Source organism: Megascapheus bottae, chromosome 24 (assembly GCF_031878675.1).
Source record: "Megascapheus bottae isolate mThoBot1 chromosome 24, mThoBot2.hap1, whole genome shotgun sequence".
Lineage (NCBI taxonomy): Eukaryota > Metazoa > Chordata > Mammalia > Rodentia > Geomyidae > Megascapheus > Megascapheus bottae.
The window spans coordinates 13,278,293-13,304,319 of NC_143532.1; the positions used below are offsets into that span (position 1 = coordinate 13,278,293).

At 48.8% G+C, this 26,027-nt stretch overlaps 2 protein-coding genes across 3 annotated transcripts in view; one reads left to right on the forward strand and one right to left on the reverse strand.

Moving 5' to 3' along the window:
* Cmtm4 (CKLF like MARVEL transmembrane domain containing 4) overlaps positions 1-11,552 on the forward strand; it is a 47,565-nt gene extending 36,013 nt beyond the window's left edge. The window contains exons 2-4 of the mRNA XM_090357523.1: positions 948-1,124; positions 7,537-7,635; positions 8,386-11,552. Coding sequence (XP_090213649.1) covers positions 948-1,124; positions 7,537-7,635; positions 8,386-8,550 — 441 coding nt within the window. The 3' untranslated portion in view covers positions 8,551-11,552. The remainder of the gene's footprint in view (positions 1-947; positions 1,125-7,536; positions 7,636-8,385) is intronic.
* Positions 11,553-16,148: 4,596 nt separating this feature from the next.
* Cmtm3 (CKLF like MARVEL transmembrane domain containing 3) lies at positions 16,149-24,624 on the reverse strand. 2 transcript variants are annotated; one of them, XM_090357525.1, is made up of 5 exons: positions 24,396-24,624; positions 21,045-21,200; positions 20,080-20,175; positions 19,614-19,734; positions 16,149-17,029 (listed from the first exon to the last, which is right to left on the reverse strand). In XM_090357525.1, the coding sequence occupies exons 1-5, from the start codon at positions 24,540-24,542 to the stop codon at positions 16,998-17,000; spliced, it is 552 nt and encodes a 183-aa protein (XP_090213651.1). In that variant the 5' UTR covers positions 24,543-24,624; the 3' UTR covers positions 16,149-16,997. The 2 variants fall into 2 exon arrangements, with proteins under 2 accessions (XP_090213651.1, XP_090213650.1); XM_090357524.1 differs by having other exon boundaries at positions 16,149-17,032.
* Positions 24,625-26,027: the final 1,403 nt, after the last annotated feature.

Here is a 26,027-nt window from a genome sequence, read left to right on the forward strand (position 1 = left end):
CAGTTCCCTTGGTAACTTCCATTGGTGTCTCTCTGACTTTATGTTCTCTAACTCTGCTTAGAATGTTATGTTGGTCTTTCAGAAAGGAATTGATCCTATCATTGTTCAATTTAAAACTTAAAAAAAAAAATAAATTGCCAGTCCATTTTCCTGTGATGAAATCCAGTGATACGCTTTGAAAAGCATATGGGGTTGGGTAAGAAGGAGTTGCAGCAGTCATTTCCTTTCAAGGCAGTATGATCCCATTTAGCCTGTGTCAACCCAGCATGAACCTCCCAGACAGCATTAGATAGCATAGTATTCCACCTTCTTGATGTGCGGCAGAACTGGGGAAGACTAATGGGGATAGGTAGTTTAGGAAGTATAGTGGCAGAGGAAAAACTTGAATATCACAGAAGTGTTTTTCTGCTTCTCCCTGAGGGCCAGCTGTTTCCTCCCAGGGCCACTCCGTACTAGGCTCATTTCAGTGAAGTGATGGGGCCTTCCGTGTTTACATTAGGAATTTGAACCTTTTGGCTCTGTGGTATATGTATGCGTACACACGTGTGCTGGATACTAGTGCTTGACTCAGGGCGTTGTAGTCTCAACTAGCTTTCTTACCCAGAGCTAGCATCGTAGCCCATGAGACACACCTCCAGTCCACCATTTTGTTGGTTAATTGGAGATAGAGTCTCACAGACTTTCTGCTCAGGCTGGCTTTGAACTGCTATTCTTCAGACCTCAGCCTTCTGAGTAGCTGATGAGCTACTGGTGCCTGCCTAAGGAATTTGATCCTTTTCATCTGCCTTTCCTGCCTAAGGATTGAAGCAGGTCTTATTTCTGACAGTTATACTACAATTCTCATAGAACTGTGTGGCTGTTGTTGCTTTGCTTTAACATGATAGGCATGTATGTCCACACAGATGTACTAATGTACACATGCATGTACATTTCCAATTTTCTTCTAGATTTTGGCCCTAATCGCGTTCATCTGCATTGAGACGGTCATGGAGTGCTCCCCGTGTGAAGGCCTCTACTTTTTCGAGTTTGTAAGCTGCAGTGCATTTGTGGTGACTGGAGTCTTGCTGGTTCTGTTCAGTCTCAACCTGCACATGAGGATCCCCCAGATCAACTGGAACCTGACAGTGAGTAGAGGCAGCCATCGACTGACTGCCAGAGGATTGGGGCTGCTCGGCGTCAAGGGAGTGTTGGAACCTCTCCATGTCACCACTTGGTTCTAGTTTATTTTGATATTTAAATAGCTCATTATAGCTGATCTGTGAAATTTTAAAGTTTCTTTACTGAGTTGACTAAAACTACAACATAAATAAAATCTTAACCCATGGAAGGAACCCTATAGCAAAATTGTCCAGGCTGTTTTAAAGATGTCATTTCTACATGATGATCATCTGAAAAGTTTGGTTCTGTTGATATTTGCAAAATAGGGGAAAGAAAATGGCATTAATACATTTACACACACACACACACACACACACACACACACACACACACACTTTTATGTGGGGGGCATCGGGCTTGAACTCAGCCTGGGCACTGTCCCCAAGCTTTTCAGCTCAAGGCCACTGCCCTACCCCTGGGCCTGGGCATTGTCCCTGAGCTCTTTAACTCAAGGCTACCACTCTACCTTTGAGCCAAGAGCCCCACTTCCCATTTTCTAGAGATTAATTGGAGATAAGAGTGTCAGGTCCTTTTGTGTTAGGCTGGCTTTGAACCTTGATCCTCTGATCTCAGGCTCCTGCGTTAATTAGGATTACAGGAGAAAGGTATGCTTCTGCTGGGTGCTGGGGGCTTTCATCTGTAATTCTGGCTACTCAGGAGGCTGAGATCTGAGGATCTCAGTTCAAAGCCAGCCCAGGTAGATAAGTCCATGAGACTTAGCTCCAATTAACGACCAGAAACCTGGAAGTGGCACTCTGACTCAAAGTGATAGAGCACCAGCCTTGAGCTTTAAAAAAGCTCTGTGGCTGTGCCTAGGCCCTGAGTTTAAGCACCATGTCTGAACCTACGACCACCCCCCCCCCCCAAAAAAAAAGAAAGAAATTAAAGGAAAAAAAAGAAAGGCATGGTTCTTTCTCTCTGTGGCTTGAGTTCTTAGCCCTGTTTGGACATGTGGTCAGTCACTATGGGAAGCTCAGAGCCAGTCAGTCTTGGGCCCATTTCCCGCCATTCACTCTTCAGCTGCTCAGCCCAGTCCCTTCCTCAGCTAGTGTTTATTGAGAGGCCCTTCATCACTCAAGCAACTTAGATACAAGTGAATAAGACAAGCTTGGTCTTGCTCCCGGAGTATTTATTCTATTCTTTAGTCCTGGCTATTGAATCTAGGGCCTCACACTTGCTAACCAAATGCTTAATGCCCTTAGATTATTTGAGCTGTACTTGAGATTTATTTGTTTTTATTTTATTTTTTCGACAGTACTGGAGCTTGAACTCAGGACCTTATATTTGTAAGGCAGGCAGGTACCATACTGCTCTAACCAATACCTCCAGCCCTCAGAGAGTTTCTAATATTAACACATCCCTTATTTGAGGGATTTGTTCTGTGGCATTTTTCTCTGTATACGAGGAGCTCATAATTTACCTGTTCCATCCTCTTACCTCCATTAGTGCCCAGGTCTCATTCTCATCCCCATTTCTTCCTTCTACCAGCCCTTGATTATCCTATGGATTTCTGACCCTCTACCCCAAGCCTGTCAGTGGCTTCTACTCTTCTCAGCTGCCACCAGAGCTGAGACCTGCTCATCCAAACTTCCCTAAAGAAGAGGTCTACACTGGCTGGCCTTCAATACTTCCCTGTAGCCTAGTTGCTCTTCTAATTTTTAACTTTTAAGAAAATTATGAAATGTGCATTATTATAATGAAGAATTAGAATGATTACGTGTAGCCACTACCTAGAGCAAGAACTTGAATATTCTCTTCTGTGTTATTTGCAAAGATAGCTTCCCCCTCCCCAACTTACCACCCTAACCTTACCAGTCTGGCTTCTGTCCCCACTCTTCATTAGAAGCCCTCGTGTCCTGGATCATCTCGTTGCTTAGGGCTTCACTCCACTGGCAGTGACTTCTCTGGGATGCTGTATCCCTCTGGTCATGCTTTCTGTTTTTTCTCATATGGCACCTGTTCCTGGCTTCCATCTTCCTTGGCTGTTCCTTCTCAGTGGTCACTGTGATTCTGGCTCCTTGCCCAGATTCTTCCTATCTGTGAACCCAGGCTACTGTCATGGTGGGTTAAGAAAGATGTGGAGTCACTCAGAGTGACTGCTTGTGAACTCCTGAGCCCTTGGCCATGACTTTTTTCCACTGACACTAAATACTTACATCATGCTAAGCATGACATAAGTTGTCTTCAACAACAGTTAGGTACTCAGCGCTTCCTTCACCTTTGATACCAACTCCCACAGTTAGCACAGACAGATCCACAGGTTCAGAGCTCAGCTTCACCACACTGCCTTGCTTCAAGTAACAGTTTCAGCTGGGGTGTGCAGCCACATCTACCTGGCTCACTGCAGATTTGCGTTGCCACAATCCCTTCTCAGGCTTTGTAATTTTCTACAATGGCTCACAAAATTCAGGGAAACCATCTCTTTGCAATTCTGGTTTGTTAAAAACATAGAGCTTGGGGGCCGCCAATGGAAGAGGTGCCCAGGATGAGGTTTGTAAGGGCTTAGTGTGCAGGAGTTTCTGTCCCTGTGGGGTCCAGTGACTCATCATCCTAGCATTTGTGTGTACCTGCCAATGAAGGTGCTCCTGGACCCCACAGTTTAGGGAATTTTTGAAAGAGATTTCCTTAGAGGGGTATGATTGATTGATCAAATCTTCCGTCCCTGGGTGACTGAACTCTGTCTAGGAAAAGAACTGAATGTTCCAACACTATTCCTACAGTTGCTTTTTCTGGCTACCACTCCCTATGCTGACACAATCACCTCTTCCCCACCAAGAGTGACCTCATTAGCTTGAACTGAACCCTAATTAACCAGCCATGTGGCATTTGTATGCTTGTGATCCCAGCTACTCTTGAGAATAAGGTAGAAGAACTTCTTGAGGCCAAGAGATTGAGACCAGCCGGGGTAAACATAAACACTGTCTCAAAAAAACAGAAAGGTCAAGCAAACTTCAGGGCTTTCTATGAACAAGCAAAAATGCTCCTATGACTCAAGAAATTCCTATAAGTTGATCAAATTTATAGCTGTGTATGTGTATCAGTACCCAGTACTTTACACATTCTCTCTTTTTTGCTCACAGCTAGTTTTCTACCGTTTGAATGAGGCCTCCAGCCTGGTATTTTGCTGATTAATTAGAGCCACCAATGTGCATTGCTCTGTGATGGCCTAGGGTGGATCCAGTGTACAAGTGTCCCATTCTAGATCATTCAGCAAATATTGACGCCTGCTTCACACCAGGTTTTGGGAACAGAAGTAGAGTTCAGGCTGCAAGCTGCTCTTCAGTGGGGTGAGAGCTCTGTAGGATCTGATGTTGTGTGAGGCTAGGACCACTGGTGAGGAGGTGAGTACCTCAGAAGCAGACCTGAAGTGGAACAGGGCACTCAGAGGAAATGCCAGGCTCCAAATGGGCCTCCAGGTATAAGAAGTGACTTCCTGGCACAGAGTATGGGAGCTGGGGTTGTAGGATGAACCATTCTCTGTACCTAGAGCAGAGTCAGGGTTTGCTGGCACTCACCAGGGCTGGACATATGACACAAACAGGTAAGAAAGGAGGTAGGGCAGCTCGGAGCCTGGGACAGAGAGGGTGGTCCCCTGCTTATTGCTAGTTGATTTGTGGTGTTTGATAGTAGTGCTAGTAAATGTTTTCAAGAGTAGTTAGCGTTCTCTAGGCCAGATGGTGTTGATCTGTTCCTGAGTTGCCTAGGTACACACCTGTGTGTTATTTGAAAGCAAGAGCAAAAGCATGTGTTTACACATGGGGACAATGGGATGGATGATTGCCTAGTCCTGACATTCTTCTTCCTCTCCTAGCATAAGGAGGGGCAGTAACCGTTCAAGAACCAGACAGATGACATAAAGAGGCAACGTGAAACTGCAGGGAATGGGGAGGACTGTGGCAAACTGGAGAATACATGTCCTATCAAAGGCATTAAAACATTTAGCCACCTCTTTTGACGTGTGTGTGTGTGTGTGTGTGTTCCACTCCTGGGGCTTGAACTTAGGGCCCTGCCACTGTCCCTGAGCTTCTTTTGCCTGAGGCTAATGTTCTACCACATGAGCCACAGCATCACTTCTGGCATTTTCTGTTTATGTGGTACTGAGGAATCGAACCCAGCATTCTACCATATTCCCAGCCCCCTGTTTTGACTTTTAAACCCACATCTTCCTTTGATGACACACCAAGGGATGCCCCTAATATAAAAGATGAATCAGCAGCTTGATTGTGTCACACAGCCCAGGAACTCACGTTAATTGATGGGCACTAACTTTGATAGTATCCCAGTCTTGAGCCTTTTAATTAATTGTGCAAGTAATACACATTTGTAGAAAAACTGAAAGATAGGTATTTTTAAAAATCTGTGATCACTAAAGAGAAATATAACCATACATTCAGATAAAAGCCTATAAGATCATAACTGCATTCTTCACAATAAACAAAAAGTAGGATGAGTCTTAGGATCATTATGCCATGAGATATCCAAATATAGTCAAATCCAGAGACAGGAGTACAGGTTTGCAGTTGCCTAGATTGGGATATGGATGAAGAATGACTGTTAGTGAGTGTGATGTGGTGTGTAAAATGTTGTGTTTCTGATTGCAAGCTTGTAGTCCTAGCTGCTGAGATAGGGACTTGAGGCACAAGGCCAGCCAGGGCATAAAAGTTTGTGAGACTCTCTCAACGTGATGTCCCCCCTCAGCTATGGGGCGGGGGGAGGGGAACACAATGGCTGGTGTAGTGGTGTGAGCCTGTCATCCCAGCGACCCGAGGAAGCACATGTAGAGGATTGCAGTGCAATCCAAAGAAAGGGCTGGCTGGGTACTGGGTGGCTCACACACACCTGTCATTGTAGCTACTGAGGAGACTGAATGCTGAGGGTCATGGTTCAGAGCCAGCTGAGAAACTCTTTAATTCTAATTAACCAGCAAAAAGCTGGAGTTTGAGGTATGTCTCAAATGTAGAGTATCAGCCAAGAGTGAAAAACCCAAGGAAGAATGTGAGGTTCCGAGTTCAAGCCTCAGTCCCATAGTACCTAGAAAAATAAAAAGTGCCTGTGAATGTGTGAAACATCCCGTCTCGTTAAGGCACTGTGCTGGGCTTGTTATCTGTGTGGTTGCTCTCCAGAGCAGCTCCGGGAGGAAGAGGTTTGAGAATGGAAGAAGTATGTTCTTGGAAAATAGTGTGCTTTATGTGTCATACATGACAGTGAGGAAGGCAGAGGAGCTGCCCCAGTTTCAGTTCATTTGAATTCTTAGGAGAGCTTGGTCTGGCTGAGAGTTTGGCCTAGTGGTGCATGTGAGGCAAACATTCTACAAAGACCCCGGAGGTTCAATTCCTTGGTACCCCATACACAGAAAAAGCTGGAAGTGGTGCTGTGACTCAAGTGGTAGAGGTCTAGCCTTGAGAAAGCCCAAGGACGGTGTTCAAGCCCTGAGTTCAAGCCAGGTTTGACAATAAATAATTAAAAAGCCAGTGTGTTCATGGTTCATGATTCTCTCTCTCTCTCTCTCTCTCTCTCTCTCTCTCTCTCTCTCTCTCTCTCTCTCTCTCTCTCTCTCTCTCTCTCTCTCTCTCTCTGTGTTTCTCTGTCTCTCTCTCTCTCAATGGTGCTGAGGTTTGAACTCAGGGCTTTGTGTTTGTAGAGGGCATTTCACCACTTGATCCACAACTCCAGTTCTTCTTTGCTTTATTTTATTATTTGATTTTTATTTTTCTGGATAAAGTCTTACGTTTTGGGCCAGGACTGGCCTTGGACTAAGATCCTCCTACCACTAGCTTCCCGCATAGCCAGGATTTCAGTCATACACCACTACACTCAGCTTACTAATTAAGATAAGATATCGATAACTTTTTGTGAGGGCTATCCTCAAATCTCAGTCCTTCTGATATCTGGTCTGCCTCCTGAGTAGTTAGGATTACAGGACTGAGCTCCTATGCCTGGTTTATTTTCTTGGTTAAAATTTGAGTATGTGTTTGAGATAATGAAACTAGAGGCCTGGGGTACCGCTTAGCAGTAGCTGCTGGCCAAACATGCTTGAGGCCCTAGGTTTCATCACCAGCACTGTAACTAACAAACTAAGTAAATAAACAAATCAGAACTCTATAAACAGCAACAACTTTAAATGATAATGAACGTTACCAGTTTTGGTGACTGTTTAGGTCAATGACTGGCGACATGATAGGAAGAAGTATGGATTTGGTTGTGGCAATTTGCCTAGCCATGTCATAAATGGTTACTTTGTGTGACTAAAGCCCCTGTGATGTGGAGACCGAGGTTCAGAACTATCCAAAGTTGGTTGTGGGCCTTACTGTGTGGAAGTTCTTCGGTTGCTTCTAGGCAGATTCTTTTCAAGTGGTTTTATTTGATCTTTGTCCTTAGGATTTGGTCAACACTGGACTCAGCACTTTCTTTTTCTTTATTGCCTCCATCGTACTGGCTGCTTTAAACCACAAGACCGGAGCAGAGATTGCTGCTGTGGTAAGCAACTGGAAGGGTTAAAGTGCAAGCGGATTTCATATTTCTGGGACCCTTGTTCTTGTGCTCTTGCCTGTCTCCTGACTTGTGTGTGGCTGTGGGGTTGAGATGTGGGAGCTGGGGATCAGATAGAAGAAGACACTGCACGTCATGCTCTGCATTTCTATATGCTGTCCATTTGTAAGGGTCATGCATTCCTCCATCACTAGTGGGGGATTTAAAGACTTCTAAAGCTCTCTTATCTGACTGCTCTATATGTGGCACTCAGTGGCTTATGGAAGCCTGCCTAGATAATGCAAACCCTACCCCTTGTCACCTGACTGGGGTGATCAAGTGAGTGGCAGCATGTAGTTATGGTGGGCTGTGAGTTGATTGTCAGCCTGATAGCCTGATGTGAGACTCTTCAATTCTTTTTTTCCTCTTCCCCCCTCTTTCAAATTTTTTCTCCATCTTATTTCATGTACCTTTTCACACCTGGGAGCAGAGTCTATGAATTAGATGTGATAAAAGAAGTACTTCACTAGTTTTTTTTGAAGGTCCGAACCATATTGAAAGACCCCCTTAGGCTTTATTCAGGTCAGTGGGACTATTTGTGGGTCACATAACTAGAGACTCAGACAGTTGTGGTAACTACTCACTGATCAGAGCTAGGAACAGCTGGATTGAGTGCATGAGTCAGGTTTGAAGCCATCAGGTTTGAAGCCATCAGGTTTGAGACTTGTGTCCTAGGCTAATGGTGTCTGTGTACTTTAGATATTTGGCTTCTTGGCAACAGCAGCTTATGCGGTGAGCACTTTCCTGGCTGTGCAGAAATGGAGAGTCAGCATCCGCCAGCAGAGCGCCAGTGACTACATTCGAGCCCGCACTGAGTCCAGAGATGTGGACAGTCGCCCAGAGATCCAGCGCCTGGACACGTGAGGACCTCGAGAGTCTTGCTTCCACCACATGCCCACCCATCCTTCAATCAAGTTTTCTCTCTTTCAGCACATTAGATCTTCATGTGATTCTGTTGAATTTTGTCCCCTTTGGTAAAAATTCACTTTGGGAAAGCCTGTCCGGAGTGGCCCAGTGGGCAGCTCAGTGTGGCTGAAGAGGCCTGCATCCTCTGGCCCTGGGCGGTTATGGGGGCAGCATCCCTGTTGACTGCCCACATCTACTCTAGGTCTCAATTGTCCCGGAGCACTGGCTCTCAGCCCAGAGCCATTCGTCATATATGTCTGTGATGAGTCAGAACTTGGGGTTAAATGGGGCCTCTAAGACCAGGAAGTGCATGAAAGTCGAGGGTTGGAACATTCAGCCTTGATTTCTGGGCAGCCCCTGAAGTGTGCTCTGGATGTTGAGTCTGCCTGCCAGCATCCACCCTCCTCATGGTCTTCCATACCTGAGGTGCCCAGGTAGTTAGCATAGCCCAAAGGCCACATGGGACTCCGAGGGTCTTGGTGATGGATGTGTTTGTAGATCCCTTTGCTTGGTCTGTGTGTTGCAGGGACAGATCTGTGGGGATAGCTCTGTGGGACACTTGACTCATGGGAGGGTATTCATTTTTCTCCTACTTTGCTGAAAAATCACTTGACTCTTCCTCAAAAGAACCAACTTCCTGAGTCCCATATTCTTTCAGTGATTTGGAGACCATTTTGTTTGCCTGTTTCCTGCCTCCCCTAAATACCTAGAGGCTGAATTGCAGAGTTTCTGCAATTTTGCCTTCTTAGGTAAAAGCCACGAAGGAAACACAGTCCATTCCACCAGCCAAAGCACTTGCCAGCCTGCTGGCCTCCTGGACCACATATGGGAAGTGTGTGTGTGTGAGTGTGAGTGCACACACATACACATGTGTGGTACAGGTCAGCACACACACAAACACCCCTTTGTTTTATGGATATGAACTGGTTTTCTAAATGCCTGAGAACAGTTCTGAAGTGACTCTGGGTAGATTGTCTAGGATTCAAGCATACTTGAATTTTTATCAGGGCATGTCCTTCCACAGATGTTTCAAGGCACTAATTGTTGCCTTGGATGTTATCATTGAGAACATCAATCTTGGAAGCTGTTGGGGGAAAAAAAATCCTAGTTCAGGTTTTTGATTGGTTCTTGATTAAACTGAGAATTATTTTTTGTGGTGAATGAGTTAAATAAGCCCCTAGGATGCTGTAGTTTTTGGTTGTTAGAGACTAATTTTATCTTTGGTGGAAATACTATCTTAATTTGTCAAGTTTTTACTCTAAACCATTGTCATGTTTACAGACCTCACTCTAGCTCTAACATTTTGGGTTTAGCCCTACTGAAGAAATGCATTGTTGGCAGGAAGTCATGGATCATGTACCAAGGATGGTTCACAGACCCAGTGTGCTGTGGACTAAACAGTCAAGAAGGGTATGGCCCATATGTTCAGCGAGGGGAGGAGAACCCATGACACATCCCTCCCTGGCAGAGTAGAGGGGCTGCTGGTCAGAAAATGCCATATCTGGTGGTCAGAGCCAAAGGTCCGCTTCTTAGACTCGCTGTCCAGCACAGTCCAGTTCTGCTGCGGTCCTCTCTGGCTTCCTAACATGTGGCCCAGGTCACAGGTCCAAGTTGGTGTCTGGTTTCAGGGGTTGACCCAGCTCATCTGGTACTAAGTCCTACCCCTCCCTGTTTTTCCCACAGAGGGTAGTGTGGGTCTGGCCCCATGCCCAGTGAGTCTGATGGAGCCCACTTCACATGTCTGTCTGAGTCAGCACACCTCGTGCCTCCCCAGCTTTCAACCTATTAGAAGGGGTGATACGGGGGGGGGGTGATGGCATCTGGATTTTATCTGTTCATTTTACATGTTTATTTGGCATTTGTTGAGTGTGTCTGCATGATCAAAATTGGGCTTATCTTTCTCTGAGAATTCCATTCCAAGTCAGTTCACAAAGACCCAGCCATGTATCCACTGGGGCCCACTTGGAGAGACCACCCTGAGCTTTATCAGGAATCTGCCAGGAATCATGTTACTTGGCCTCAGTAGAAGGCCACCTTTGAAGTGACTCTGAGAAGAAAAAAAAAGCAATTTAGGTGGGATTGTTGCCTGAGTTTCCTGCTTACTTCAGTAAAGCCAGTTTCTCATCTGGTGAAAAGGTACAATGCCCCGCCACCTGATGATGTGCTTTTAGTAGAAAGGAAGAGGTCTGGGGCCCAAGAAGACAGTAAGTACCCAGGGAGGCTAGGAACTGACTTGGGAGTTAATTTGCATCACAGAGATAAAAATCTTTGTCATTATTTATGTCCCAGTAACTATTTAATTCCTTTATGAGATGAGGCTTCTCCAGGGGTTTTGCAAATATATTTCCTTGTTCTATTTAATTAGTTCCTATCAAATCAGAAGTGGACTGTATATTTTCTGAGTGAACTGAATGCACTGAGTGTACTGAGGGCAGGGCCTGAGGAAGAGGAGAGAAGGCACGATGGTGTTCTGTACCCATGTCAAGACACCTGTGTGCTTACGCTGTGTCTAGCTTGGGATTTAAAATTGATCTCTGCAAATTGAAGGAAACACGCTGTGTGTGTGTGTGTGTGTGTGTGTGTGTGTGTGTGTGTGTGTGTGTGTGTGTGTGTGTGTGTGTGTGTGTGTGTGTGTGTGTGTGTGTGTGTGTGTGTGTGTGTGTGTGTGTGTGTGTGTGTGTGTGTCAGTCCTGGGACTTGAACTAGGGCCTGGGCACTGTCCTTGAGTTTTTTTGCTCAAGACTAGCTACCACTTGACCTATTGATCCGCTTCTGTCTTTTTGTTAGTTAATTGGAGATGAGTCTTATTGACTTTACTGCCCTAGCTGGTTTAAAACAATGATCTTCAGATCTCAGCTTCCTGAATAGCTAGGACTGCAGCCATGAACCACCAGCACCCAGTGTCTTTATATTTATTTAGTCATTCCAGTATGGATTGGTGCCACTTAAGTTTGGGGTTTGGGGTAGGCTGAAGTAGGCTTAGTTTTCTCCATTTTCTGTTGGACTATATTGACTTTCGTAATGGAAACAGGAGTTGAAGGGTCTAGAGAGTTCCTGGTGGTGGAGGGATGAGGCCCTATAGCATTTGGTGGCCCCTCTGATGGTTTAGATGGATACAAACACTGACGTGTTCAGAGGAAGTATATTTTGGCACTCAGTTGGTCTGTTGGATGTTTTCCTCCTGACTGTCCTTCACATGGCTGGGGCTGGGGGGAGAGGGGGACGGACAGTACCTTTTCCTGTTCATAGAGGCTGCAGTCATTATGATCTCCTCAGAAGACCATGAATAGATTGCCAGTGTGGGCAGAGTGCAGCCACTGTACAGCCCCCCTGGAAATCAGTAAGGACCAGGCAGGCTCTGAGGCCTTGTCCATGGAGTCCCTTACTTTCCTGTGCCATGTCTGGTGTGTTTAGCCTCTACCTCGTGCTGGATGCTGCTGGCAAGAGCTTTGACTCGTGGCTTGGTTGGAAACATTCCTGTTCTTTACAAGTTGGCAGTGTCTTTGGCCCTCTTAGAAGCTTTCCTGGCCATGTATACCTGTAAGCACAGGCCTTTGTGATGGAGGCCTCTCATCCACTGATAATATGTAAGCCTTGCTTGGATAATCCTTTGTGAGGCCAAGCTCACCGTTTTCTATGAAAAAGCTCCTCATCTATGCACATGCTGGTGGGTCAAGGTCTCATCCCTTTCCACACCATATTTTCTGTGGATTAATGACTTATGGTTAGACTTAGGGCCAATATAGAATGGGGTGTGTTCTTGGGGCCAGGTTTTGATCTTGTAGGGGTTCCTGCATTTGTATTCAAAGCAAAGCAGTCCTATAGTCCCCAGGCCACTGCCTGGTTGCTATTTTCTCTAGATCTAGTCCACAGAGTAGTAGTGATATTGAAGAGGTCGCAGGAAGGCAAACACACCGTAGAAGAAGCTCTTTTGTCAATTCTCATGACTGAGGGCTCCTGCTGTCAGGAGGTCGCTAGGGGCCTTTCTAGCCTCTGATGGGGTTATAGGATTCAGAGTTTCTCTCTTTCCCATGGCTCTCTGACCTTTATCATTCGGACTCCCAGGACCAGCTAGGCAAGGGCTCAGACCCCGCTAATGTCTGCTGAAGGGCAAGAGGGGAGAGGGAGGAGAGAAGGAGGAAGAAGAAGAAGCAGAAGAAAAAGAAGAAGAAGAGGAGGAGGAGGAGGAGGAGGAAGAAGAAAAAGAGAGACTGCTGCTGGTAGTACTAGACTTGTTTACAATTCCAGGCTGCTCTGGAAATGTCTATCTGGCTAACTACTTTCCTGTGCCTTTGTCTTGTTTTCCTGAATGAGCTAGAGGGAGAGCTGCCATGGGGACCACTGTGCTTTGGTGCTGAGGGGCCTCTTGGTACTAGCCAGTGACTGATCTGGCTCAGGTGCACCCCAAGCGAGACACAGACCTAACAGGACCATCCTCGTGCTTTGTAATTTTTTTTGTTAATTTTCTTTATATTTTTTTCTCTTCCCAAAGATGTCTTCAAAAATCATAAGATCATACTGGTTTAGAAAGCAATTTGAAATATTTGACCTTTTATGTTTCTTTTATTTAGAAATTGTCTCTGAAAGAAAATGCCTTTGGTATGTTAGAGCTAGAAGAACTCTCTTCTGAGAAGGGAGTGTTCTGTGGGACCTCTTCATGCCAGTAAATAATGTTTGCACACTTCAGTCTGAAACACTATTGTCTTTGCTGGAATATATTCTTTTTCCATTTGGGTATAATTTCTCAGCCTTTAGGATAATTTTCTTTCTAGTATTTTTTTGTAATCCATAAACAACAGTAAAGAAAAGGCAAGAAAAAAATGATGATCCATAAGCCTAGAGCTTGAAGCACTGGCAGTTTAGGTCCTGGAATAGTATGGCTGTGTTAGGTTAGTTTAGCATCTACTTTCTTTTTATGCTGAGATTTTGGTTCAGGGTTAATTGCTTGTAATGTTGTGCCTGGGGAAACAAGATTTTAGCATTATTTGTGTGGGCTTCATTGGTAGTCAGAAACCACCAAACCTTGTGTTGTCTTTGGACACTGCTGCTGGCACTTATTGGGAAGTGTCTCCCCCCTACCCCCCAGTTAAAATCTGTGTCGGCCAGGAAATGAAGGGCCATAAACCAGGTGCCCATAAGGCAGGGCCACACCTGACTGCTGGCTGCTTCCGCTCTTCAAGCCCTGCTTTGCATCCCTGACTCCATCAGAATTTTGCTTTAGCAAGTTTCAGGACTGTTTCTTCCCTTCGGAAATGAGGGCTGAAGGGAGAATCTGCAGATTCAGTGGCTGGGGACGGGTGAGGACTAGGGCAGGAGGCCTGGCTCACGCCCAGAGGGTCCACTCGCATCTGACTCTTTCACTCTTAGCTCATTTCAGAAAGGTTTCAAGTCATGATGAAATTAACCTAGTTGCCTAAAATCAGTGTTTTTCATAACCCAATTTTGTTTGACATGGTTGCCTCTAGGAGAATGCTAGGGGTTGAAAATATTTGTATATGTTGAAATTTGTAGGGGTTCTAGAACCCGTGGCCGAAACACTAAACTATTTATTACAGGTATGACTGTGTGTTTTTTATTTTTCAAAGTAGGCGATCTGTCTTTGTATATTTTAAGACAGACAATCACTTCACCTTTGGTGCCTTCCATGTGTCACGTAAGCACTCCTGTCAACCATGGAATTGGGAAAAAAGATGTACATTTAGTTAAAAAAAAGATAACACTATTTTTGTAGCATGATTTAGATTGTGTCCTTTTGTTGTTGCTTTCAAGAAGGCTGTTCTTGAGGTTTGGATCATTTTCCCTCTAAACTTCATACATACTTTTTAAAAAAAAACACAAAATCCCCTGGCCACTCTTGTCTGCTGCATTTGTGATTCTGCTTACTTAGGGTATCTTAGAGTCAGAGTATATTTCTGTGAAATCATGAGTCCATCAGCATAATTGCATTTGGCATAGTTCAACCATTTGCTTAGTTTGAAGAGCCCAACAGTCAGAGGAAAGTAGTTTCTTAGTAAAAAGAAAAGGGAGGAAGGAAAGAAGGAAGGAAGGAAAGAAAGGAAAGAAGGGAAGGAGAGAAGGAACCATCATCTGACCTTCCCCCTGGGTCTGGAAAGTGGTGGAAAGCCTGTCTTGTTCTTTGCCCTATCACCCTGGCCAGCCCAGGGGCATTCTCCAGCTTGATGTCTTCCAGGATTAGCTCTGGGCAGCCTGCTTCTCAGGAGCCGCCTAATCTGCTCCAGGTGTCACTTTCCCCCATTTCAGGCTGGGTTGTGGACACCCCAATGGCCTTGTGGTAACCTCTGGATGGTGGACCTGAACATGGTAGACGCTTGCTATGAGGAGCCAGACAAAACCAAGGTACAGGCCTATTGTTGCAGCTCCTGCCTTCCTTCCCTGTGGCACGAGTTGTGACTACTCGAGGAAAATCCTAAGTAACTGAGCCATTGCTGCATGAAGGTACAGACTTACCGAACCATGGAAATGGAGCTGTTTATTTTCATCCTAAAGTCACAACATCCTAAAGTAACAACAGAGGAATCCAGCTAAGTGATAACTGCACTAAAATCCCTCACTGGTACTTCCCCATGGAGCACTTTTAGGGGGCATTGTTAGGAACTGTCACTTGGGTCTGGAAAGTCTCTGGGGCGTTTTGAGGTGCTAGCCATTGGGAAAACTGGTTTCTATGGTTGGCAGGGCAGAATTCTCCCTTTGGCCTCTTGGACCGATGTGGATGCCATGGTGTGAGGAGTTCCCCTAGCTCCAGCCTGGTTCTCTGACCCTGTATTTAGGAGTGGTTTGGGGGGTCCCCAAAGTGTTTGTTTCTGTTGATAATTGCTGTCTTCCCTGACAGCAGACAAGGCTGCATACTGCCCTCAATCTTCCTCTTTTTATTTTGAAGGACCAACTTTCCATGGTACTTGTCTTGATTTCATAGTGTTCAAATCTGTATTTTTGTATGTAGAGGGAAATAATTTTCTCAACACTAATCGCTAATATTGTATTAAATTGTCATGAAGGAATTCTTGTTTAGTAAATGGATATGTGAAAAATGCTCTGGTGTCTTCTTTCTGTTTGCCCCACCCCCCGCCCCCCAACCCCAAGGCTGTGGCCCAGCTCCGTGGCCTGCTCCACTGAGGGTGCCGTGGATTCATGGTGCACAGGTCACCAGCAGGCTCTGCTGCCCTGCGAGCATCAGCCCCACTGTGGGCCTCAGCCCATTTTCACACGTTTTCAGGCTGTACTGGGTGGAGCTTAATGCCCAGTGCACACCAGAGTTCTCCCTTGTGCAACCACGTTCCAAACTGAGCTACCACGGAACATGTCCTGGTGTGTAAGTGAGGGGGCTGGTGGTTATGCAGCTGTTGCATGTGCTTGGCTGTACAGTAGCTCGTGCTGGTAAGATGCTGGCTGCAGCACTGCTCTAGGTGACAGAAGAGTTTTTAGTCACACACTTTTCACACAGGTAGTCAGTCTGCTTTAATCTATTATGGCATTTTTTTCCAGGTCAAGGCATTCACGTGCAAGATTATAATAAGAAAATACCACTCATTAAAAGCTCATTTTGTGTAAAAATATTTAAAAAGTTACAAAAGTCCCATAAAGATCCGTACACAGTGTAAGTTCCTTAGTGAACACGGGAGGAAGGATCATCTTATCTTTTTGTGAGGGGGTCAGTGGACCTGCCCTGGGGTTCTCAGGGCTCTTGTCCCCAGGAGGAGGGCTCTGCTGGGCCCGCCCAGCCGCCCATGCCACAGTCACTGCTCTGTGTTGGTTGGCTCCTTCTGTTGGCTCTGGCAAGTAAGTCTATAGACTGGTCTCTGAATTGGTCTTAGACCCAGAATGGCAAACAGAGTTTCTAGGGGTGAGCTGTCAAGATGAGACAAGACTTTTCTAGAGAGGGAGGCCATGGTTCTTCCATGATGAGCACATCTGTACTCTTTGAACAAAGACTCCTGGAGGGGTTCTTCTCAATCAAGTGTCTGTATGAGCAGGCGTACCCCAAGTACAGAGACCACCAGAGTCTGGTGGGTGGGCCCTGCCATGCTTTCCCAATCTGTTCCCATTAATGAAACGTGACCCCTGCCCTACAGCACACACTGTGGTCTGAAATGGCCATGTCTGCTGTGTCACCTGCCAGTTTTGGCTGCGGGGTTGGAGGTTAAAGGATAGAAGAGACAGGAGTGGGACGTGGGACATTCATGGTGATCAAGCACAGTGGTTCCACATGGAATTGGAGATGGCACACTTGTTCACGGAGCTCCTGAGTGTAACCTGGAGCCTGTGGGGGTGGGGGGAGGCCTGCATGCCTCCCTCACACATCAGTGGCCCCTGGGCACCCTGTCGACAGCGCTGGAAGGAAGGTAGAGGTGTGAAGCACTGGGTACACTGCCAGCATGGGCAAGCCTTCAGTCGGAGTCGGAATCTGAGTTGGAATTGTCTTCTGGAAGGAAAGCAGAGGAGGTTGGCTGGAGGCCTGGGGCTGCTCATTGTGGGGGAGCTGCCAGGCTACTCTCCCAGGCTTGCTATTGGTAACAGAGTGTGTTAGCTCTGGTGGGGGCAGGTAGGCCCTAGGTGGGGCAAGTGAGGGGGGGCAGGGGATTTCTACCCAGGCCAAGGCCAAGATGTTCTTTCCCCAGGACCTTAGGGCACCTCCCCAGGCTCCAGGGCTATTCTCACTTCGGACAATGAGACTGCATCCCAGCCTTGCTCCCAGGACCTCCCCCCATCCCCCAACCCAGTTCAGCAGGTCAGGGTAAGGACAGCTACTTCTTGTCACCAAACTAAATATACTGACAAATCAGTAACTGTTTTAAAAAATGTTCTTATTGTTTCAGTCCCTCACTCACCCTGTTTTTTACTGTGATCACTAAAGTATGATGTTAAGAACCTGTCAGTGAGGTGTGACCTGTGGGCTTCTTTAAATCCCACTAAGATGATTCTGTAGAGCCTTTAGGAACCTCCTACCCGACAAAGACAAAAAGCACTCCTGTCCTGCCTAAGTCCCCTAGCTGATTGGTGTCTCTGTAGACCTTCTCTCTAGACCTCTTTTTCTCTCCTTTTTTCTCTTCTGCAATACTAGACTTGGAACTCAGGACCCCAAACTTGCTTGGCTTGCTTGCTCAAGTGGACCTTATCACTTGAATTTCCCATCCTTGGTTTTTGCTTTTTTTTTTTTTTTTGCCAGTCTTGGGCTTGAGCTCAGGGCCTGAGCACTGTCCTTGGACTTTCTCAAGGCTAGAGCTCTACCACTTGAGCCTCAGCACCACTGATCCTTCCAGTCCAGCCTTGTGAGTAACTAGGATTACAGGTGTGACCCTTCTGTGCTCAGCTGGTTGCTCTCACCCTCATCCTCACCCTGGCCAGCCTGACTCTCAGAACCCTAGGTGTCCTAACATTATGTGCTCCTAGACAGGCTTGGGACAGGGCAGCGGGAACTCCATGTGTGAGAAGAAAGAACCTGCTTAAACTCCCAACTCTTCTCCTTACTCCCACGCCTGAAATATCTCAGTAAGCTCAGGTGGGGTTTGTTATATTCACGTCGAACAATTAAGCATATACTTTACTGCGGAAATGTATATATAACTTTTGGGTTCTCTGTCCCCCCCAAAAGTTCTCTAAACAGAAGTGTCTTCAACTTGTTCCCTGGCTGACATGCTGCAGCTGGCAGTGCCCAAGGTCACGGTCTGGGCTTTGCTTGTTGTAGTATGATGGGGGGGAGGAGCTGGGCATGGGTCACTTTAGCGCACTGGCAAGATCTGGGGTTCACTTCTCCCCGCAGCCCCAGAAGCAAGGCTATTGCGACAGTTATCTAAGCCAAAAGAACTGAGTCCTATGTCTGATTCTAGGTGCTTAGTGGAAAGGACTCTTAAGTCCAGGGCCGTGCCTACAGGGCCCATGGTCTGCCTGTCCAGACAGTTCAGGTGGCTGACTTTCAAGACATGTCTGGCCTGGATGGAAGCCCCTGTTCCTAGACTTGTCTTCTCCCTCCACCTGCTCCCGTTCTTCTGTCTGTACACTCCTATCTACCCACTTAGAGCCAGCTCCAGAACCATGTCTAGAACTCTCCAGCCTGTGGCTAGCACAGAGGGGCCACTCTCAAGCTGCTTTATTCATATCTGCTAACTCCCATTTTGTTTTAAGGTTGTCCCTTCCAGAGCCTTTCCCAGACATCTACTCTTGCTCTTGTCCCGTGGTATAGTACCTATCCTATTGGGTCCAGTACCACTCTGATTTGGGGACTAATTTCCATCTGGATCCCTGGGGCAAGCCTGGGCCTCCTGCACACGTCCAGGGCCCACCATAGGATGGCCTCAGTAGTGGGGAAGGAGTGTCACAAAGGCCTGAGAAAAGTCTGGAGGCTAGACTAGATCTCCAGACCAGCTGTGGTGTCTGACAAACCTCTGCCATAGGCCCAGCCCTGTTCAGGCAACACAGCCCACAGATGAGACATCTGATATGGCTGTGTTTTCACAGATAGGAAAGCCAGCTTCCTTCTACATTTCAGTCTTAAAAAAAATCCAAAAATCAGTTAACATGGGAGCCAACCTGTCTGGACTGCAAGGATGACTTCAGGGGCGATGATGCCTGTTGTTATTTCCTTGTAAGTAACACTAAGCCAAGCCTATGCTTGCCTGGGTATGCCTGGGGACTGTGGATGAGCTTTGGGCCCCGATTTACTGTCCTCACAGGCAAGAGAGCAGAAGAAACTGGATCCAGGCTGGCATCCACTCGATCACAGGTACACAGGTGTCTAGACACCAACTGTCCACCCTGGCACAAAGAAGAGGCCTTGCAGGAGGGGCAGAGGTAAGGAAAAGCCTGTCCCTTCTGGACAGCCTGAGGCCTAGAGAGGGCTGATTTTGACAACCAGGTTATAAGCACACTTCCTGCCTCCTCACCCCAGCCTTTGGTAAACCAGTAAAGTGTCCCCCTAAGGGGACAGGATACCTTAGGACTCCTGCAGCTAACCTAGCATTGACCAGCTAGGTTCCTCAGTGGAATCCTCCAGAGTGGCCACTCACCTTCTGTCCTGTGGGCTGTGGTGTCATCTGCAGAGTCCCCTTGCTTTAGGAATTTGGCCACATCATTAAAGATCAGGTAGAAGTCAACTGCAAACACGATGGTGGCAAAGAAGCCAAAAACCTATGGCACATGAACAGACATGAACGCTAAGCAGTGTCCCTAGACTGGGAGGCTGGACGTGAGGAGATAGCAGAGAATCCACCTCTGTCAGGACCAGTGGGCAGGGTGATGAGAACTGGGGAGATGAACTGTGAACCCAGCTACACAACTAGCCTTTGACCATCAGGGCAGAATGGATTTCTGTAAAGAAGACTCTGCAAGAGCTGAGATCCACATAGGACCCAAGGGACCCAATCAGAAAGAGGCAGTCCCCAAGTCTGAGCCTAACTGGGTATCCAGACAAGTGTCTGGGGCTTCAGGAGAGGTTGCTGCTGAGCACCTTCTAAGAGTAAGAGAGCTGCTCACCCCCGCTGCTTTGTAAGACCCATCCGAGTACTTCGCAACGGCTGTGATGGAGATGACGAAGTAGATGAGGGCTGCGGTGACGCAGCGCAGAAAGTCCTGGAGAGAGAGGGACATGACCAACATTGCCTGAGCTGCTGGAGACAATAGCCTGGTCACATACTTATTCTATCTCCCAGCCCCATCCTGGCCCTCCTGCTCCCCTCCCTCCCCTCCAGTTCCTCCTGTCTGTCTGTAAGTTGCCACTGGCTAACACTGGCCTGTCCCTGGTCCAGCTGTCCTCTGCCTTAAGGGCAACAGGCAGGGCGTGGACCAGTCAGCAGCTCACTCAGTGGCTTGGCCCATTTGGTAGAAGTGGAGGTTTTGGAAACTTGTCTCCTGGTTACCCAACAGACAGACCTGGCCCTAGGCCTCGCTTTACCACACACTTGTGGCCAGTCCGCTTGTAGGTCGTAGTCACTATTTAATCCCAAAAATGGGTATGCAGAGTGGAGCCCTCTCCAGGTGGATGCAAGGATGTTGAAGGTAAAGCCAGGCATTGAGGTTCAGAACCCAACCTGCCCCTTCTATTGTGCATTTAGGTAAAGGCTGTTGGCCTCTAGGTGATCCAACAGGGCCAGGTTGCCAGATGTCTGTGGTCTGAGTAAGCTTGCAGGTCCTTAGTTAAGTTGCCCTGACCCTGGAAATGGTTTGAATTCTTGTGGCTGACACGAGTTCCTTCAGTGTCCCTGGAGCATGACAGTGCCACCTGGTGGTTAGAAGTATGTTCATTTTTCTGGCATCACAGCCCTGACCTCAAGCCTAGGACCTGGCCAGATAGCAGGGCCTGGATGATCTGACCCCTGCCAGTTTCTATTTGCCCTTTGTAGCTTTGAAGGCAGGGCAGGACCCCAGCACAGGACCTCAGATTCCTTATCCAGCCTCTATGTGAATATCTTATTTTGGCTCTTGGGTCCCCTGGGACTCACCATCATGGGCCAGCACAAGCCCTGCCACTTGTCATTCAGCTGCATGGCATCAGCAAAGAGGAAGTAGAGGGCCAGCAGGAACTCTAGCAGAGGCACAGTGAGGAAGGCAGATGCGGAGGACACCACATAGCAGATGAAGGTGATGAATGAGAGACCCTGCAGAGAAAACAGAAGACGAAGGCCCTATTCCTTTGCCCTTGGTCACCGATAGTCTGTCTGGGCCCAGGTCCAGCAGCAGCTCCAAGCAGGAAGGCCACCTGCTCTGTCTTGCAGCTGGGAAGTGGCAGAGTCAGGATTAAGAGCTGTGGGGAAGCGCCAGGTGGGTGTGGTGGCTCACACTTGTACTCCTAACTGCTTGGGAGGTAGACATCAGGAAGAGGGCAAAGATGAGGAAGACTGTGATTTGGGCCAGTCTGGGCAAAGACTTGATGAGACCCTCAGCTATGAAGACGCAGGAAGAGAAATCCAGGCTGGCTCAGGCATAAACCTAAGACTATTAAACAAACTAAACCACCCAGGTGCCAGTGGCTCATTCCTAGTTACTCAGGAGGCTGAGATCTGAGGGCTGTGGTTCGAAGCCATCAGGGACAGGTTAAGTCCATGAGACTATTATCTCCAATTTCTCACAGAATTGGTACTGTGACTTGTGGTAGAGTGCTAGCTGTAAGCAAAAGGAGCTCAGAGACAGCGCCCAAGCCCAACGTTCAAGACTCAGGATGGGCAAACAAAACAATGAAATTGAAAAGAACCAGGGGCATGACTCAAGTTGTCGAGTCTGCCTGGCAAGCATTAGGTCCCAGGTTCAAACCCCAGTACTACTAAAAAACAAAAACCAACAACAACAGAAGGCCCAGCCCCAATCCCATGCTTCTCCCAGTCTTGGGTGTGACCATGGGTCCTGACCCCATACCAACTCCCTGCTACGCCATCTTGAAGGCTCAACCTTCACATAATGCCCCCCACCAAGGTGGCCACATTCTGAGGCCACTCTATCTTCCCCCTTCCTTCTCTATGACACAGTCCTTCAACACCAACACTACCTACCAGCTGCAAACCAATCAAACAGCAGCCAGCCTCAAGAAAATAAATCTATGCCTAAGATCTGTGCTTTACACTGTATGTAATTTTATCTGAAAAGCCAAAATATTGAATTTCAGTTACAAATGTCCAAGCTAGAAGTGTAGTTCAAATGCCACAGCGCTTGTCTAGCTAAGCACAAAGCCCTCTCAGTTCAAGTGCCCTAGTACTGCTGTTTTTGGTGGGGAGAGGGAGGGAGAATGGGGTCAGCAGTGGGGCTTAGCCTGAGCTCTTCATCTCAAGGCTAGCACTGTACCACTTTGAGCCACAGTGCCACCCCTGGTTTTCTGGTAGTTAATTGAAGAGCCTCACAGACTTTTCATGCCCTGGCTGGTTTTGAATGGTGATCCTCAGATCTCATCCTCCTGAGTTGCAAGGTTGACAGGTGTGAGCCACCAGACACCCCCTTTTTAAATCATTTTTGTTCATTTAGAATTGAAGTATAGTAATATGTACTACATAAGTAGCACTAAAAAGTACTAATAATGGTATTTATAACCCCAAATCTTTATAAGAAGCAAAAACTAGAAGATGTACGTAGTGGAGACCTGGGGCCCTGCGGGTATCAAAATGCTGGCTCAGTGCATTCTGACACACAATGCTGTAGTTGTGCGAGATGGGACAATCAAGAGGAAGAGACTCTAGTCCAGCATGCACTGAGGCCTGTGGGTATTCTAAGACAAACAGATTGGATGCTATATGGCCATTACAGCATTGAAGCCAGGTGACTGGCCTGTAAACCCTGGAGGCTTCTTCCTTGGCTTCTGTCACTGGGTTTGCTTTGACTACATTTATGGCTGAGTAGTTTGAAGTAGGGCTCAGGGATTGGCTACAGGGGACCCATAGGACGCTCAGATGTCCCACAGGAAGCACTGTGGCTTCTTCAAATGGGCTACAGAGAGTCCCTGGGGCCCTCTGCTGTCCTGAACTCAGCTTCGGGGGTAGGTGAGCCGGCATTGGACAGATAGGAAGCAAAGGCACAGAGAAGCCTAAATCTGGGGATTCCCCCTCTGGATTCCTGTTTTCTCATTGGTCAGTGCTTGATGGCCATCTTCCTCCTCTTCCCAGCTCATGTCAACCTCCCCACTTCCCCGGGCCTGGGGAGGAGAGGAAGTGGGGGGGGGGACAGGAGTGACCCTCCCCCCTTCCTTCCTCATCCTCCCAGGCTAGGAATCCAGACACCCAGCTAGGCAACCAATCCCTCTGGGTACTGGCTGGCACGCCCATTCCCTACCTTAGGTGCTAGCAGTGGGCTGTGGAGACCCCTCTGTGGGCTGTAGAGAAAAGGTTTCTCCCCTAAAGTAGCTCCCAGGGGTGGCCAGCCTGGAGCGTGTCCTTGGGTGCCCAAGCCTGACTGGACCTTATAAAGCAAGAGAGGCTGTAGGACGCCATGCCACCTGCCCTGGAGTGACAAGGGAGGGGGCTGGGGACTGGAATCCCTTCCACAGCCCTTCCACCCTCCACTTGGTCCCTCAAAGGAGCCAGCTGCCCTCGACATCTCTTCTGGCACTTTCTCCCGCTTGCCCCCTCTACCCAGGACCAGGACAGGTACGGTCTAGTTGCTGGGGACCGAAGCACCAAGTGGCCTAGGACGGTTCCCTCCTTCACCTCTCCTTGGCCGGGCCTCTACCTCCCCACCCCGGGAGGCCCAAGCCACAGTCCCCGCCCCACACGGGACAGTGCGGGAGGGAGTGTCGGGAGGACAAAGGAGTCTTGCTCTGGGGTGGGGAAGGAGGAAGGAGCCCAGAGGGGGAGGGTGGAGGGGGATGAAGTCACCCCAGTTCGAGCAGCCCACACCCCCCACTGCGTGGTTGGGCCTCACCCACTCCCGTGGGGGGGGGAGCCAGTCCCGCGCCCCTTCCCCCACCAGCACCCCAGCAGCGGCCTCCGCCCGGGGTCCCCCCAGGCCCCTCTTTGATGGTCAGAGGGGCCAATCCTGCAGAGCGCAGCGCAACAGAGGCCAGAGGAAGCGGGGCGCAGGCGTCCTGCGGGCCCAGAGTGGGTGGGAGGCGCCCCAAGTCACACAGAGCCCGGCGGGGGGGGCATGTGACCCTCACCAGCGTGCCCCACCCCGCACCCCACGCCCCCAAACTTATGGGGGTTAGAGGGTTAGAGACTGGCCTCCACACAGTCGCGCTCCAGCAGCTTTCCAAAACTTGAGGCGTCTGGCCAATTCCCGCGAGGAGGTGGGAAAGGAGATGCGTTCCGGGGTGCAGCCCTTCCCCCACCCCGACGCTGGCTTCGAGGGCCTCGAACCCGCGGCCGCGCACTCACCGACTCTGCCAGCAGGAGGCGGCCTTTGGTCGAGCAGAGGAAGGCGCGCGCGGGCAGCAGAGCGCGGAGCACCGGAGCCGCCGCGCTGGCCCGGGGGTCGCGCGGGGATTCGGGGTCCGGATCGGGCTCCGAGCTTGGGGGCCACATGGCGGAGGCGCAGGGCCGAGGCTCGGCCTCCCTGCCTCTCAGCCCTCGCCTCGGAGGGAAGCGGAAACCGAGGCTGCGCGGAAGGAGGAAAAGGCGAGACCCCGCAGGGCGCATCCCCGCCGCCCCGCCCCCGGCCCGCCCCCCGCCGCCCCGCCCCCGCCGGCCTCCCCCTCCCCGCGCCACTGCCCGCGGCCTCCACCGCCCGCCGTCCCACCGCAGACCCCTCCTCCTGCCGTCCCTCCCTGCCCGGTCAGCTACGATCGCGATCCCCAAACTAACTTTCTGAACTTGGGTCTAGACCGGGGGCCCGGGCGTCCCGATGGGCAAGACCCCTTCCTGCCCCCCCTCCCCGCTGCTCTGACCACTGGTCGGCTTCCGCCCCACCCCCGACTCAGTTTACCCATAACTTTCCTGGCTACTGTCTCTCCCTCCTTCGGGGCCAGCCCATCCTCCATCGGGACTCTTCGTTGACTGTCCCAGGCCTGGATTCTCCAGGCCCCAACCGGCCCCCACCCCCGCCCAGGCCATTGCAGGACCCCTCAGATGGACGCGGAGCCCAGCCCCACTCGTGGCTGGCTGTGTTCGTGGGCCTGCCCCACCCTCACAAAGTTTCCAGGGCATCTAGACTGAAGAATGAACCAGCCCCGGTCGGCTTTACATTTCTGCAGGCAGCTGTCCTTAACCCAGAGACCTGGGGCTTGTCATTCTGTGCCCACAGCCTCATCATCAGGCTGTCATCAAAGCCCACCTGTCCTTGAATCCCCAACCTGAGTGGTTGTGGGGGCTCTGAGAGGCCTTTAGACTCCTTTGTCAGCCAGAGGAATGCTTCATTATCAGTCGGGGTCACTTCCAATCCCTCTTCCCCCACACAAAGGAACTTCACATCCACTCCGGTCTGGTATGGACAGGGCATAAGCCCTTACTTTCAATCTTCCTGCAGCTGAATAAGCCATGCTCTCTCCTGTGGTGCACTTCTGTACATGCTTTCCCCTGGAATGGCTTCCTCTGCTTTTTGTTTTGTTGGTACTTGAACTCTGGGCCTGGATGCTAGCCCTGAGCCCTTCAGCTCAAGGCTAGAACTCTACCACTATTGAGTCATGACTCCACTTCTGTTTTTTTTTCTGATGGCTACTTGGAGATAAACAGTTTCACAGGCATTTTTGCCCAGGCAGCCTATGATTCTTACATCTCACCCTCCTGAGTAGCTAGGATTACAGGTGTGAGCTTTCACTGGCAACTCTCATCTGCTTTCTTTTTTTTTTTTACCAGTCCTGGGCATGAACTCAGGGCCTGAGCACTGTCCTTGGACTTTCTCAAGGCTAGAGCTCTACCTCTTGAGCCTCAGCACCATTTCCGGCTTTTTTTTTTTGTATGTATGTGGTACCAAGGAATCGAACCCAGGTCTTCATGCATGCTAGGCAAGCACTTTAACCACTAGGCCAAACTCCCAACCCTCTCATCTGCTTTCTTATCTAAAAGTCTGCC